At 43.2% G+C, this 13,605-nt stretch overlaps 1 protein-coding gene across 1 annotated transcript in view; it reads left to right on the forward strand.

Annotated features, from left to right (window-relative positions):
* The window catches only part of LOC137373307 (leucine-rich repeat-containing protein 74A), a 75,001-nt gene that overhangs the window by 59,396 nt on the left and 2,000 nt on the right, over window positions 1-13,605 (forward strand). Inside the window, exons 11-12 of the mRNA XM_068038129.1 lie at window positions 5,230-5,334; window positions 6,745-6,830. Of these exons, the coding sequence (XP_067894230.1) occupies window positions 5,230-5,334; window positions 6,745-6,830 (191 nt within the window). The remainder of the gene's footprint in view (window positions 1-5,229; window positions 5,335-6,744; window positions 6,831-13,605) is intronic.

Raw genomic sequence — 13,605 nt, forward strand, 5'->3', positions numbered from 1 at the left:
ACCACCTGCCCAGTCCTCCTTATCTGTCTGGTGGTCACCCATTCTTCCTCTGCCTGAATACTCTTGAGTTTCAGGGTGACCACCTCCTGTAAAGTGCTATCATGTAGCGCTCAGCCTCGTAGATCCACCGCAGTGAGGCCGCTGCTGCTCAAGCTCCTCCAGTTGACAACACTTCCTGCATATGTGGTTGTCCAGGACACGAGAAATGTTGCATTTAAGGGGACTTAGGTGCCCTGCCATTCCTTTATTTATTAGACTACTATCTAAACTTACCAGAAATAAAACTTAAGATTTAAAAACTAAGGATTTAAAACTTAAAATGTCACACTTTTTAAATTACTTCTTTATCTTAGATCCTTACTTATCCTCAATCACATTCTTAGTTCCATTGGTTTATGCCGCACCTTCCTCTCTAAACTGATTCTGACGTCACTCTTTCAATTTCTGTCTGTGCTTGAGTTGGTCTCAGCTCCTGCTCCTACCAGTCTTGGGCCTCCTCTGCCACTGCGCTTTATATCTTGCTCCATGCTCACTCAGCTCCCACTCCTTCAATGACTTCCACGGCATCCATGTAATATCTGATCTCAGTTTAGATACTCTATCAGAGCTAATTTCCAGAGGTTCCTATATTGTGTTTCAGACCAATCTGGGTTCCGCTGAAATACTCATACTTCTTGTTTCTTTTTTGTGAAATTAAAGAAATGGCATTTACTGCTTGGCAGTAATTTTAACAAAATGAGTGATCTATGGTCAAGGAAACATAGTTCAGTGATAACAGTAGTTCATCATTTGTCACAGGAATGTAACATAGTGGTCAAATTTTTATAGGGGTGTCCAAGCAGCAGCATTTGAAACCATTATTGTAGCCATTGAATCACACAGCACAGAAGGAGGTCATTCAGCTCATTAAGCCTATGCTAGAAAACTGAATTCAAATTCTCAAATGGTCATGGTGGGATTTGAACTCGCGTTCTGTAGATTATTAGTCCAAGTCTCTAGCGTACTAGTCCAGTAACATAACCTGTGGGACTGGATTCAAATTTAGCCTCACAATGATGGGATGGAAATTTCCTTTGGTTCTAAGAGTGCTATGTGAAATTATCATGGGGAGTTTCAGGGTGCACACTGCAAAACCATCTTGATTGAACTGTTATTGGGACAGAGCAAGAGAGCTTTACAGTGCATCAGGCTGTGATATATCCGACCTGGAAGTGCTTGATACTGATGATGAAAATGAGAAAGTATTATCCGACACTACCATCCCTCACCTTGAGAGAAGAAGAGCCAGTATTATCCCCTTGTGGATGCAATTTTGTCATGTTACCATTGCAGTATATAATGTCACATTCCTTAGCTCACAGTAGAAAATTAAAAGGGTCTTGTTGTGGCCAGAAGATTTGAGTAGTGGCATTCAATGCACTGGCAATAATTTAAATGTAACTATGACATTTAAAAAAAATTTATTCATAGGTTATGAGTGTGAGCATTTTTTATCCATCCCTTGAATGCCTTTGCGACAGTCGTGAACTGCCTTCTGGAACTGCAGCAGTCCACTTGGTATAGGTACAGCCACAGTGCTGATAGGGAGGGAGTTCCAGGATTTTAACCCAACGACAGAGAAAGAACAGGAATATCGTTCCAAGTCAGGATGGTGTGTGGCTTGGAGAGGAACTTGTGGTGGTGTTCCCATGCAGTTGCTGCCCTTGTCCTTCTAGGTGGAAGAGGTCGCAGGTTTGGAAGGTGCTGTCTAAGGAACCTTAGTGAGTTGTTGCATTGCATCTTGTAGATACAAACATACATACAAACATATAAATTAGGAGCAGTAGTAGCCCATTCTGCCCCTCAAGTCCACTCCGCCATTTGATAAGATCATGGCTGATCTGATTATGGCCTCAACTCTACTTTCCTATCGACCTGCTATAACCTTTGACTCCCTTGTCAATCAAGAATCTATCTAACTTAGCCTTAAAAATATTCAATGACCCTGCCTCCACTGCTCTCTGGGGAAGAGAATTCCACAGACTAATAACCTTCTGAGAGAAAAAACAATTCTCCTCATCTCCATCTTAAATGTGAGACCCCTTATTTTTAAACTGTATCCGAGGAAACATCCTTTCAGCATCCACCCTGTCAAGTCCCCTTAGGATCTTATATGTTTCAATAAGACCACCTCTCATTATTCTAAACTCCAATGAATACAGGACCAAACTGTCCAAATTTTCCTCATAAGATAACCTCTTCATCCCAGGAATCAGGAGAGTGAACCTTCCCTGAATTGCTTCTAATACAATTATATCCTTTCTTAAGTAAGTAGAACAAAACTGTACACAGTACTCCAGATGTGGTCTCACCAACACCCTGTACAACTGTAGCAAAACTTCTCTACTTTTATATTCCATTCCCCTTGCAATAAACAACATTCCATTTACCTTCCTAATCTCTTGCTGTACCTACAAACTAACGTTTTGTGATTCATGTACCAGGGCACCCAGTCCCCTCTGTACCACAGGATTCTGCAATCTCTCTCCATTTAAATAATACATTGCTTTTCTATTTGTCCTGCAAAAGCAAACAAGTTCACATATCCCCACATTATACTCCATCTGCCAAATGTTTGCCCACTCACTTACCTATCTATATCCCTTTGCAGACTCTATCTGTCCTCATGACAGCTTACTTTCCTACCTATCTTTGAGTCAACAGGAAATTTAGCTACCATACATTCAGTACCTTCATCTAACTCATTGATGTAGACTGTAAATAGTTGAGGCCCCAGCACTAATCCCTGTGGCACTCCACAAGTTACAGCTTGCCAACCCAAAAATGACCCATTTATCCCGAGTCTCTGGTTTCTGTTAACTAACTAATCCTCTATCCATGCTAATATGTTACCCCCCACACAATGAGCTCTTACTTTGTGCAGTAACCTTTGATGTGGCACCTTATCAAATGCCATTTGGAAATCCAAGTACACCACATCTACAGGTTCTCCTTTATCCACATTGCTTATTACTTTTACAAAGAACTCTATTAAATTAGTCAAACATGATTTCCCTTTCACAAAACCATGTTGACTCTGCCTGATCGCAATAAGAGTTTCTAAGTGCCTTGCTATAACCTCCTTAATAATGGATTCTAGCATTTTCCCGATAACAGATGTTAAGCTAACTGGCCTGCAGTTTCCTGCTTTCTGTCTCCCTCCTTTCTTGAACAGAGGAGTTACATTTGCTATTTTCCAATCTGCTGGGACCCTTTCAGAACCTAGGGAATTTTAGAAAATTACAACCGATGCATCTACTATCTCCGCAGGTACTTCTTTTAAGACCCCAGGATGCAGGCTTTAGTTCTAATAGTTTTCTCAGTACCCTTTCCCTGGTGATTGTTTTAACTTCCTCCCTTCCTTTCACCTCTTAATTTACTAGTATTTCTGGAAGGTTATTTGTGTCTTCTTCAGTGAAGACAGGCACAAAATATCTGTTCAACACTTCCACCATTTCCTTATTTTCCATTATTAATTCCCCACACTCATTGAAGGAAGGGGTCATTGACAGTGCTATCAAGTGGCACTTGCTCAGCAATAACTTTATTCACTGATGCTCAGTTTGGGATCCGCCAGGGCCACTCAGTTCCAGACCTGATTACAGTCTTGTTTCAAACATGTACAAAGTAGCTGAACTCAAGAGCTGAGGTGAGAGTGACTGCCCTTGATATCATGGCAGCATTTGACAGAATGTAGCATCAGGGAGCCCTAGCAAAACAGAAGTCGATGGGAATTAGGGGAAAAACTCTCTGCTTGTTGGAGTCATAACTAACACAAAGGAAGATCATTGTGGTTGTTGGAGGTCATCATCTCAGTCCCAGGACATCATTGCAGGAGTTCCTCTGGGTAGTGTCCTAGGCCCAACCATCTTCAGCTGCTTCATCAACGACCTTCCCTCCATCATAAGGTCAGAAGTGGGGATGTTTGCTGAACATTGCACAACGTTCAGTACCATTCACGACTCCTCAGATACCCTGAAGCAGCCCGTGTCCAGATGCAGCAAGATCTGGACAGCATCCAGGATTGGGCTGATAAGTGGCAAGTAACAATCGTGCCACATGAGTGCCAGGCAATGACCATTTCAAACAAGAGAGAATCTAACCATCTCCCTTTAATGTTCAATGGCATTACTGTCACTGAATCACCCACTATCAACATCCTGGGGGGTTACCATTGACCAGAAACTGAACTGGAGCAGCCACATAAATACTGTGGCTACAAGAGCAGATCAGAGGCTGGGAATTCTGCGGTGAGTAATGCATCTCCTGACTTCCCTATTGCTGTCCACCATCTACAAGGCACAAGTCAGGAGTGTGATGGAATACTTTCCACTTGCCTGGATGAGTGCAGCTCCAACAACACTCAAGAAGCTTGACATCATCCAGGACAAAGCAGCCCACCTGATTATCACCCCATTCACCACCTTCAACATTCACTCCCTTCATCATCGACGCACAGTGGCAGCAGTGTATACCATCTACAGATGCACTGCAACAACTCACCAAGGCTCCTTCGACAGCACCTTCCAAATCTGCGCTCTCTACCACCTAGAAGGACAAGGGCCACAGATTCATGGGAACACCACCACCTGCAGGTCCCCCTCCAAGCCACACACCATCCTGACTGGGAACTATATCGCTGTTCCTTCATTGTCACTGGGTCAAAATCCCAGAACTCCCTCTCCAACAGCACTATTGGTGTACCTACACCCCAAGGACTGCAGCAGTTCAAGAAGGCAGCGACGCGCACATCTCACGAATGAATAAAAAAGTGGAGAGAGGGAATAAACAGCAGCCAGGTTCCTTGTTCCTGATCATTATACACTAACTTCTATTAGAAACTGTGGATGTCAGGAGAGGATAGGATTGGACTTTTCAGTGATTCCTTCCATAATCAAGTTTGACACCCAGGCCCTGAAATGTTGTAGAAGTCCTACCAGTTGCATGGCATAACTGTGATGGGAGGTTTACAGAGCCTCTTGGAAATGATGGCTGTATTGAACTGCTAGCACTGTTCTCTAGACTCCCACCAGAGTTATAGCAGGAGATTGGTGGTATCCAACCCTCACTCAAGCTTGGGAGTGTACTCCCAATGCAAGGTGTCTACATCTTTAGGAAAGGAGGTTTAAAAAATATATAACTAAATATTGTAATGTTGTTATTGACTGCTGTGCAATTGTTTTTGAACAGGATTACGTTGATAAGCGCAAACTCCGACTCTCCGATTTCTTCCGTAACATGGACAAAGCTGGAAATATGAGTGTGCCTGTCCCCGAATTCAGGAAAGCTTTACAGGTTTGGGGAGATACTCGCATAAATACACTTCTGGAAATGTACACATCCCAACCAAAAAAGGCATTAAAAATTAAGATTTGGAAAGCCAGCACTGTGGACTCCTAGGTGTGGGAAATTCAGTCATGAGCCGTATACTGAGGTGTAGGCACACACCTAAATTATAAATTTATAAGCAGCAGTTTTAAACTGTAGCTAGGCGATTCAGTGTTGTTGTCAGGAAGCACTTCTTCAACACAAAAGGTGGAGGAAATCTGGAACTATCATCTCCAAAAGATAGTTGAGGCTGTGGGGGTTTGGGGTCAATTGAAAAATTCAAAACTAAGATTGATAGATTTTTGTTGGACAAGGGTATTAAGGGTTATAGAACCAAAGTGAGTAATTGGAGCTAATATATGTCAGCTGTGATATAAATGGATAGCGGAACAGACTGAATGGCCTACTCTTTTTTAATATTTATTCATTCACAGGATGTTGGCATTGCTGCAAGGCCAGCATTTTTTGCCAATCCTTAACTGCCCTTGAGAAGATGGTGGTGAGACATCTTTTTGAACCGCTGCAGTCTGTGTGGTGATGGTACATTTCCAAGTCAGGATGGTGTTTGACTTGGAGGAGAACTTGCAGGTCATGGTATTCCCATGAGCCTGCTACCCTTGTCCTTCTAGGTAGTAGAGATCATGGGCTTGAGAGTGGTGTGCTGTCCCAGAAGCTTTGGCGAGTTGCTGTAGTGCATCTTGTAGATAGTACACAGCAGCTATGTTGCACCTGTGTAGAGTGAGTGAATGTTTAGGGTGGTGAATGGGGTGCTGATTAAGCGGCCTTAATGTTGAGTTTCTTGAGTGCTGTTGGAACTGCCCTGTCCATGCAAGTGGTAAATATCAAAGTATCAGGAAATTATATAAACTTGGCTTTGGTTCTTCCCCTGCCTACTCCACTCTGTAAATCTCAGTACCACCACCACCATCATCCCAAGCAATGCCTCATTATAATCCCTGTCCAATCTGTAGCCCAGAAATGAGAATAGGCTCCAAGGAACACAGGAAATTGGTCCTCGGGCCTCAGCTATATAATCAGACTGAGGTGTCAGCACATTTTGCATGAGAAGGGCAGAGGGCAGTCGGTGTGGTATGTGATAGGACAGCAGAGTTTTAAAAGAACTCAATTTTATAGAGGGTGGAAGGTGGGAGGCAAGGAGTTGAGTCAGGAGGTGACAAAAGCATGGATAAAGATTTCAGCAAAAGATGGGCAGCATCAGGGGTGTAGACTACAACAATCTTCTCACAAGAAGTGTAAACACAGACTTGGTGGGCTGAAAACCCATTTCTATGTAGCCTCTTTCATACAAATATATTGACAATGACTGTGTCTGCTTCGGTGTTTTTCATTCCTCTGTTATTAATCTTACTCTATCAGCAACTTAACATCCCATTGGATCTCGTTCAAGTTGAGGAACTAATCAGCAAACTTGACAAGGGCAATACCGGGGCAATTGACTACAGGTAAGGAATGACAGGATGAATGGGGTTCAGTAGCATAATGGCAATGTTACTGGACTAGTAATCCAGAGGCCTGGACTAATGATTCATTGACATGAGTTTAAATCCTCCCCCAACAGCAGGGGAATTTAATTCAGTTAATTAAATATATCCAGAGTTAAAAACTAGTATCAGTAATGGTGACCATGATACTGGATTGTTGTAAAAACCTAACTGGTTCACAAATGTCCTTTAGGGAGGAAATATGCCATCTTTACTGTGTTTGGCCTAAATGTGACTCCAGACTCTCAGCAAAGTGGTTGACTCTTAACTGACCTCTGAAATGGCCAAATAATCCACTCAGTTGTATTCAAAAAGTTGGCTCACTACTGCTTCTCAAGGGCAATTAAGGATGGGAAATAAATGCTGGCCTTGCCAGTGACGACTTTTTGCCAATGAATTCAAAAAAAGGCGTGCATTGTTGAGGGACCACATTAGGAGGGACTTCCTTTCCAACAGTAGAAAACATATTGGAGGACAGAGGCGCCCTTGCGAAGGTGATGGTGGGCCTTCTGCTTGAAATGCTGCCATCAGTGTGGTGAATGTACTCCCAGTGCTGTTAGGTAGGGAGTTGCAGAATTTTGACTCAGCCATGATGAAGGAACAGCAATATATCTCCAAGTCACAGTGCTGTGTGACTTGTAGGGGAACTTGCTAAAGTCAGGCACGAGGTACATTTCTGGAGCTGAATAGCGGGAAATGAGTGGACAATCTCAACTGTAGTCGGATGCAGAGGCACTGAGTCGAGCCCAGCCCAGCCAACTCCCACAGGGAAAATAAGAAGGTAATGATTCCTTATTGGAGCAGTGAAGAGCACTGAGTGGTTAAAAGAATCATCCTATTAGTACTGAGTCTCAGAAAGAATTTGCATTTCTATAGTGCTTTTGCAATCTCAGGATTGCACTCCAAAGTCAGGATTTAGAAGCTTCAGGTGGGATAGAGGGGGATGTAAAAGGGGTGGGGGAGTTGCATTACTGGTTAAGGAGAATATCACAGCTGTACTGTGGGAGGACACCTCGGAGGGGTCATGCAGCGAGGCAATATGGGTGGAGCTCAGGAATAGGAAGGGTGCAGTCACGATGTTGGGGGTTTACTACAGGCCTCCCAACAGCCAGCGGGAGGTAGAGGAGCAGATATGTAGACAGATTTTGGAAAGATGTAAAAGTAACAGGGTTGTAATGGTGGGTGGTTTTAACTTCCCATATATTGACTGGGACTCACTTAGTGCTAGGGGTTTTGATGGGGCAGAATTTGTAAGGAGCATCCAGGAAGGCTTCTTGAAACAATATGTAGATAGTCCAACTAGGGATGGGGCCATTCTGGACCTGGTATTGGGAATGAGCCAAGCCAGGTGGTCTAAGTTTCAGTGGGGGAGCATTTCGGGAACAGTGACCATAATTCCATAAGTTTTAAGGTACAAGGGTACTTGTGGATAAGGATAAGAGTAGTCCTCGGGTGAAGTTGCTAAATTGGGGGAAGGCTAATTATAACAATATTAGGCAGGAACTGAAGAATTTAGATTGGGGGCGGCTGTTTGAGGGTAAATCAACATCTGACATGTGGGAGTATTTCAAATGTCAGGACCAGCATGTTCATGTGAGGGAGAAGGATAAGTTTGGCAAGTTTCGGGAACCTTGGATAACGCGGGATATTGTGAGCCTACTCAAAAGGAAAAAGGAAGCATTCGTAAGGGCTGGAAGGCTAGGAACTGACGAAGCCCTTGAGGAATATAAAGACAGTAGGAAGGAACTTAAGCAAAGAGTCAGGAGGGCTAAAAGGAGTCATGAAAAGTCATTGGCAAACAGGATTAAGGAAAATCCCAAGGCTTTTTATACATATATAAAGAGCAAGACGGTAACTAGGGAAAGGGTTGGCCCACTCAAGGACAGAGGAGGGAATCTATGTGTGGAGCCAGAGGAAATGGGCAAGGTACTAAATGAGTACTTTGCATCGGTATTCACCAAAGAGAAGGACTTGGTGGATGATGAGCCTAGGGAAGGGAGTGTAGATAGTCTCGGTCATGTCGTTATCAAAAAGGAGGAGGTGTTGGGTGTCTTGCAAAGCATTAAGGTAGATAATTCCCCAGGCTTGATGGGATCTACCCCAGAATACTGAGGGAGGCAAGGGAAGAAATTGCTGGGGCCTTGACAGAAATCTTTGCATCCTCATTGTCTATAGGTGAGGTCCCAGAGGACTGGAGAATAGCCAATGTTGTTCCTTTGTTTAAGAAGGGTAGCAAGGATAATCCAAGAAATTATAGGCCAGTGAGCCTTACGTCAGTGGTAGGGAAATTATTAGAGAGGATTCTTCAGGACAGGATTTACTCCCATTTGGAAACAAACAAACTTATTATCGAGAGGCAGCAGGGTTTTGTGAAGGGGAGGTCGTGTCTCACTAAATTGATTGAGTTTTTTGAGGAAGTGATGAAGATGATTGATGAAGGAAGGGCAGTGGATGTTGTCTATATGAACTTCAGTAAAGTCTTTGACAAGGTCCCTCATGGCAGACTGGTACAAAAGGTGAAGTCACACGGGATCAGAGGTGAGCTGGCAAGATGGATACAGAACTGGCTCGGTCATAGAAGACAGAGGGTAGCAGTGGAAGGGTGCTTTTCTGAATGGAGGGCTGTGACTAGTGGTGTTCCGCAGGGATCAGTGCTGGGACCTTTGCTGTTTGTAGTATATCTAAATGATTTGGAGGAAAATGTAGCTGGTCTGATTAGTAAGTTTGCGGACACAAAGGTTGGTGGAGTTATGGATAGTGATGAGGATTGTCAGAGGATACAGCAGGATATAGATCGGTTGGAGACTTGGGCGGAGAAATGACAGATGGAGTTTAATTCGGATAAATGTGAGGGTAATGCTTTTTGGAAGGTCTAATGCAGGTGGGACGTATACAGTAAATGGCAGAATCCTTAGGAGTATTGACAGGCAGAGAGATCTGGGCGTACAGGTCCACAGGTCACTGAAAGCGGCAACGCAGGTGGATAAGGTAGTCAAGAAGGCATACGGCATGCTTCCCTTCATCGGTCGGGGCATAGAGTATAAAAATTGGCAAGTCATGCTGCAGCTGTACAGAACTTTAGTTAGGCCACACTTAGAATATTGCATGCAATTCTGGTCGCCACACTACCAGAAGGACGTGGAGGCTTTGGAGAGGGTACAGAAGAGGTTTACCAGGATGTTGCCTGGTCTGAAGGGCATTAGCTATGAGGAGAGGTTGGATAAACTCGGATTGTTTTCACTGGAACGACGGAGGTGGAGGGGCGACATGATAGACTTTTACAAAGTTATGAGCAGCATGGACAGAATGGATAGTCAGAAGCTTTTTCCCAGGGTGGAAGAGTCAGTTACTAGGGGACATAGGTTTAAGGTGAGAGGGACAAAGTTTAGAGGGGATGTGCGAGGCAAGTTCTTTACACAGAGGGTGGTGAGTGCCTGGAACTTGCTGCCGGGGGAGGTGGTGGAAGCAGGTACGATAGCAACGTTTAAGAGGCATCTTGACAAATACATAAATAGGATGGGAATAGAGGGATATGGGCCCAGGAAGTGCAGAAGGTGTTAGTTTAGGCAGGCATCAAGATCGGCGCAGGCTTGGAGGGTCGAATGGTTTGTTTCTGTGCTATATTGTTCTTTGTTCTTTGAAGCATTTTTGAATTGCAACCATTGTTATAGTGTAGGGAAATAGGGAAGCCAATTTGTACTTGGCAAGAGCTCAAAAACAGCACACAAAAAAACAGATAATCTGTTTTAAAGATGTTGATTGTGCGATAAATGTTGGCCAGGACACTGGGGGAACTCCCCTGCTCTTCTTCAAATTGTACCAAATATATCCACCTGAAAGAACAGACAAGGCCTCGGTTTAACATCTCATCTGAAAGTAGGCACCTCGAACAGTACTGCACTGATGGTCAGCCCAGAATATATGCTGAAGTTCTGGAGTGAGGATGTGATGCATGACCTTCTGACTCACAGGAGACGGTGAGCCAATGCTGACATAAAGCAGGAAAATGTGACAGCGCCACTGTTTCATGGGAATCTCTTGCCCGAGACCACCCAAAATGGAGAAGAAGCATCCACGAAGGTGCCAGCCAGTTTGAACAATGTCGACATGCCCAGCCAGCGACCAATTGCAAACAGCGGAAGGAGCGTTCGGAATTTTGGGCATCCCACTCACTCACTTTACCAAACACCACCTGCCCCACCTGTGGCAGAGTGTGTGGATCCAGAATTGGTCTATTCAGTCACCTAAGGATCCACAACCCTGGAGTGGAAGAAAGTCATCCACGTTCCCGAGGGTCTGCCTAAGAAAAAGAAGAGAAAGCAGGAAGGTCCTAGATTCAGTCCATGCTGGGGAAGCTCTTGGGAAACAAATTGGACCAGCACTATGCTACAGAGAGGAAAAATCTGCCAGGGTTCCCTGGTTTTTGATTAGGTTAGCAGTGATGGGAGAAAATGTGTTTTTAATGGAAGAATGAGCAGATGGGCTCAATGGTCTCCCTCTTCTACATTTTTCTTGCAATGCCTTCATGGTAAACCAGTCTTCTGAAACAAACCATTTGGGCTCAGCTATAAAGAATAGTCATTTGAAAGAAGTAAAAACATAGAAATTTGAAAATCTATGACACAGAATGAGGCCATTCAGTCCATTGTGTCTGTACTGGCCAAAAAAAAGCTATCCAGCTGAATCCCATTTTCCAGTTCTTAGCTTGTAGCTCCATAGGTTAAATATTTAAAGTTCATATCCATATTTTTCTTTTGTAGCGGGCTTGTGGCCATGGAATCATACACCAGTTTTCCTTCAGGAGAGGAGGGAAGGGACAAATATTGGGAAAAGCAGTATTTTAAAAGTGTGTATCATAATAATGTGGATTAATATTACAGTTTTAGGTCTACTCCTGATACTGGGCTGACTTTATTACTCAAACATTGGGGTTTGTTTCATGAACTGAAAATGTTGATAAAACTGGCTGAGGCAGGTAGCTATCAGTTTTAAGGGTAAGCATCCAGTATACATTCCATGGATCATTCATGAAAGACAAACAGAGATTTTACTAGAGAGATGCTAATTTACCTGAAGCCGTAGAACCTCAGCCACCTGCTACACACTAAACCACTTTTTTTTTTATCTCTTTTCAAAATAGCTTCACACTGCCTCAGGAACCATAGATTTTGATAAGTCAGGTGACATGTACCAGAGGGTAAAGGTCAACTAGAGTGCAAAATGAGAAGATGAGGTTAACTACAGAAACACTGTATGTTATGTTAAAAACATTCCATGAGAATTTTTTGCTTTATTTAATATTAAAAAATAAATATTAAATTAAGTTGTTCTTTTCATATTTTGTTTTAAAGGGGATGTGTATTCATCAGAATTTACCCATAATCCTAAACTTTCTAAAGCCATTAGGAATGTTGGAAAATACAGGACCTTGTAAAGACTGCAGTCCATCTAACCCATCCCAAAAACAATAGCCCACAATTTCCACTTCCTCAAATAACTTTTTTTTAAAATTATAACTGTATAAACTCGCATATAGCTCACAATTTTTGGAAGCAAAGAAAAATAATCTTAATGAGGGAATAAATAAGCCCATAATTATAATTATTAATAATTATTCTTTCCCTGGGGAAAGGATTCAGATTTGGGGTGCAATCTAGATGAAAGGGCAACCTGTACATACATCAGATTGATACTGCATTGTATATGGGCTTGTTTATTCCCTCATGAGGATTATTTTTCTTTGCTTCCAACAATATTGCCATTTATGTGCCACGTCATGTTGAAATGTCTCAGAGCCATTTGTACAAAGAAATGATTCTGAGAGGCAGTGGCTATTGTTGTGCAGGTAACATGATCAGAGAATCTGCACCAGCAACCTTCCACAAACAGCAGTAAGATGACTGATCAGTTAATCATTTCTTCCTACTGTTGGCTAAGGGAGGAATGTTGGCCAGGACACTTCCTAGTCTGCTTCAAGTAGTGTCGTTGAATCTTTCACATCAGCCTTTATAACAGCCTGGAATTGTGGACAATAGACTAGGATACACTTCTCCTTTAATTGCTCAGATTAGGAATATTGGGTAATTCAACAGAATACACTTCCCCTTTAATTATTCAGATTAGGAATTGTGGACAATTCAATGTCTGCCCCAAAATTCTGTTGCCCTTCTCTTGTACTCCCACGATAACTTTAACTGTACACTGGACAGGTTGGAATTTAGGCCAGGATTTCAATACACAGAGACCCAACTCAGCCTTGAAAGAGGTTGAAGCCTTCGCTTTATCCTTAAAGGGTAGTGGCACAAGAAGTATCAGGGCCAAAGACAAAGACACTGAACTCTGGAGTTCACAGATCCAATTTAGGGTTGTTAACCCTCCTGGATTGAGGGACACACTCTGAGATAAACATCAACTACTGCTGGAGGACTATCAATTCAGTGAAAGACGCCCTTTGGTCTGCCTGAAACTTGCTGGTCTTCCAGTGCAAAGAGTTGTCCATGACTGAATGTTGCAGACTGGCACATTCCAAGGTCCAGGACTATGTGCTGAGGGATGCACTCAAGCTAGGGGTAGCTGTGGCAAAGGTTCAATGGGGAAAGAGTGCTGTGTAAGGTTTCCCCCCCCCCCCCCCACCGCCACCACCAAGGTGAACTGAGGGGCTGGATCCATGAAAAACCCCTCGAACTGTAGCCAGAAAATATTTGTCTACTGTAAAATGTACATGGCATGTAAAATG

The sequence above is a fragment of the Heterodontus francisci genome, chromosome 9, assembly GCF_036365525.1.
Source record: "Heterodontus francisci isolate sHetFra1 chromosome 9, sHetFra1.hap1, whole genome shotgun sequence".
NCBI lineage: Eukaryota > Metazoa > Chordata > Chondrichthyes > Heterodontiformes > Heterodontidae > Heterodontus > Heterodontus francisci.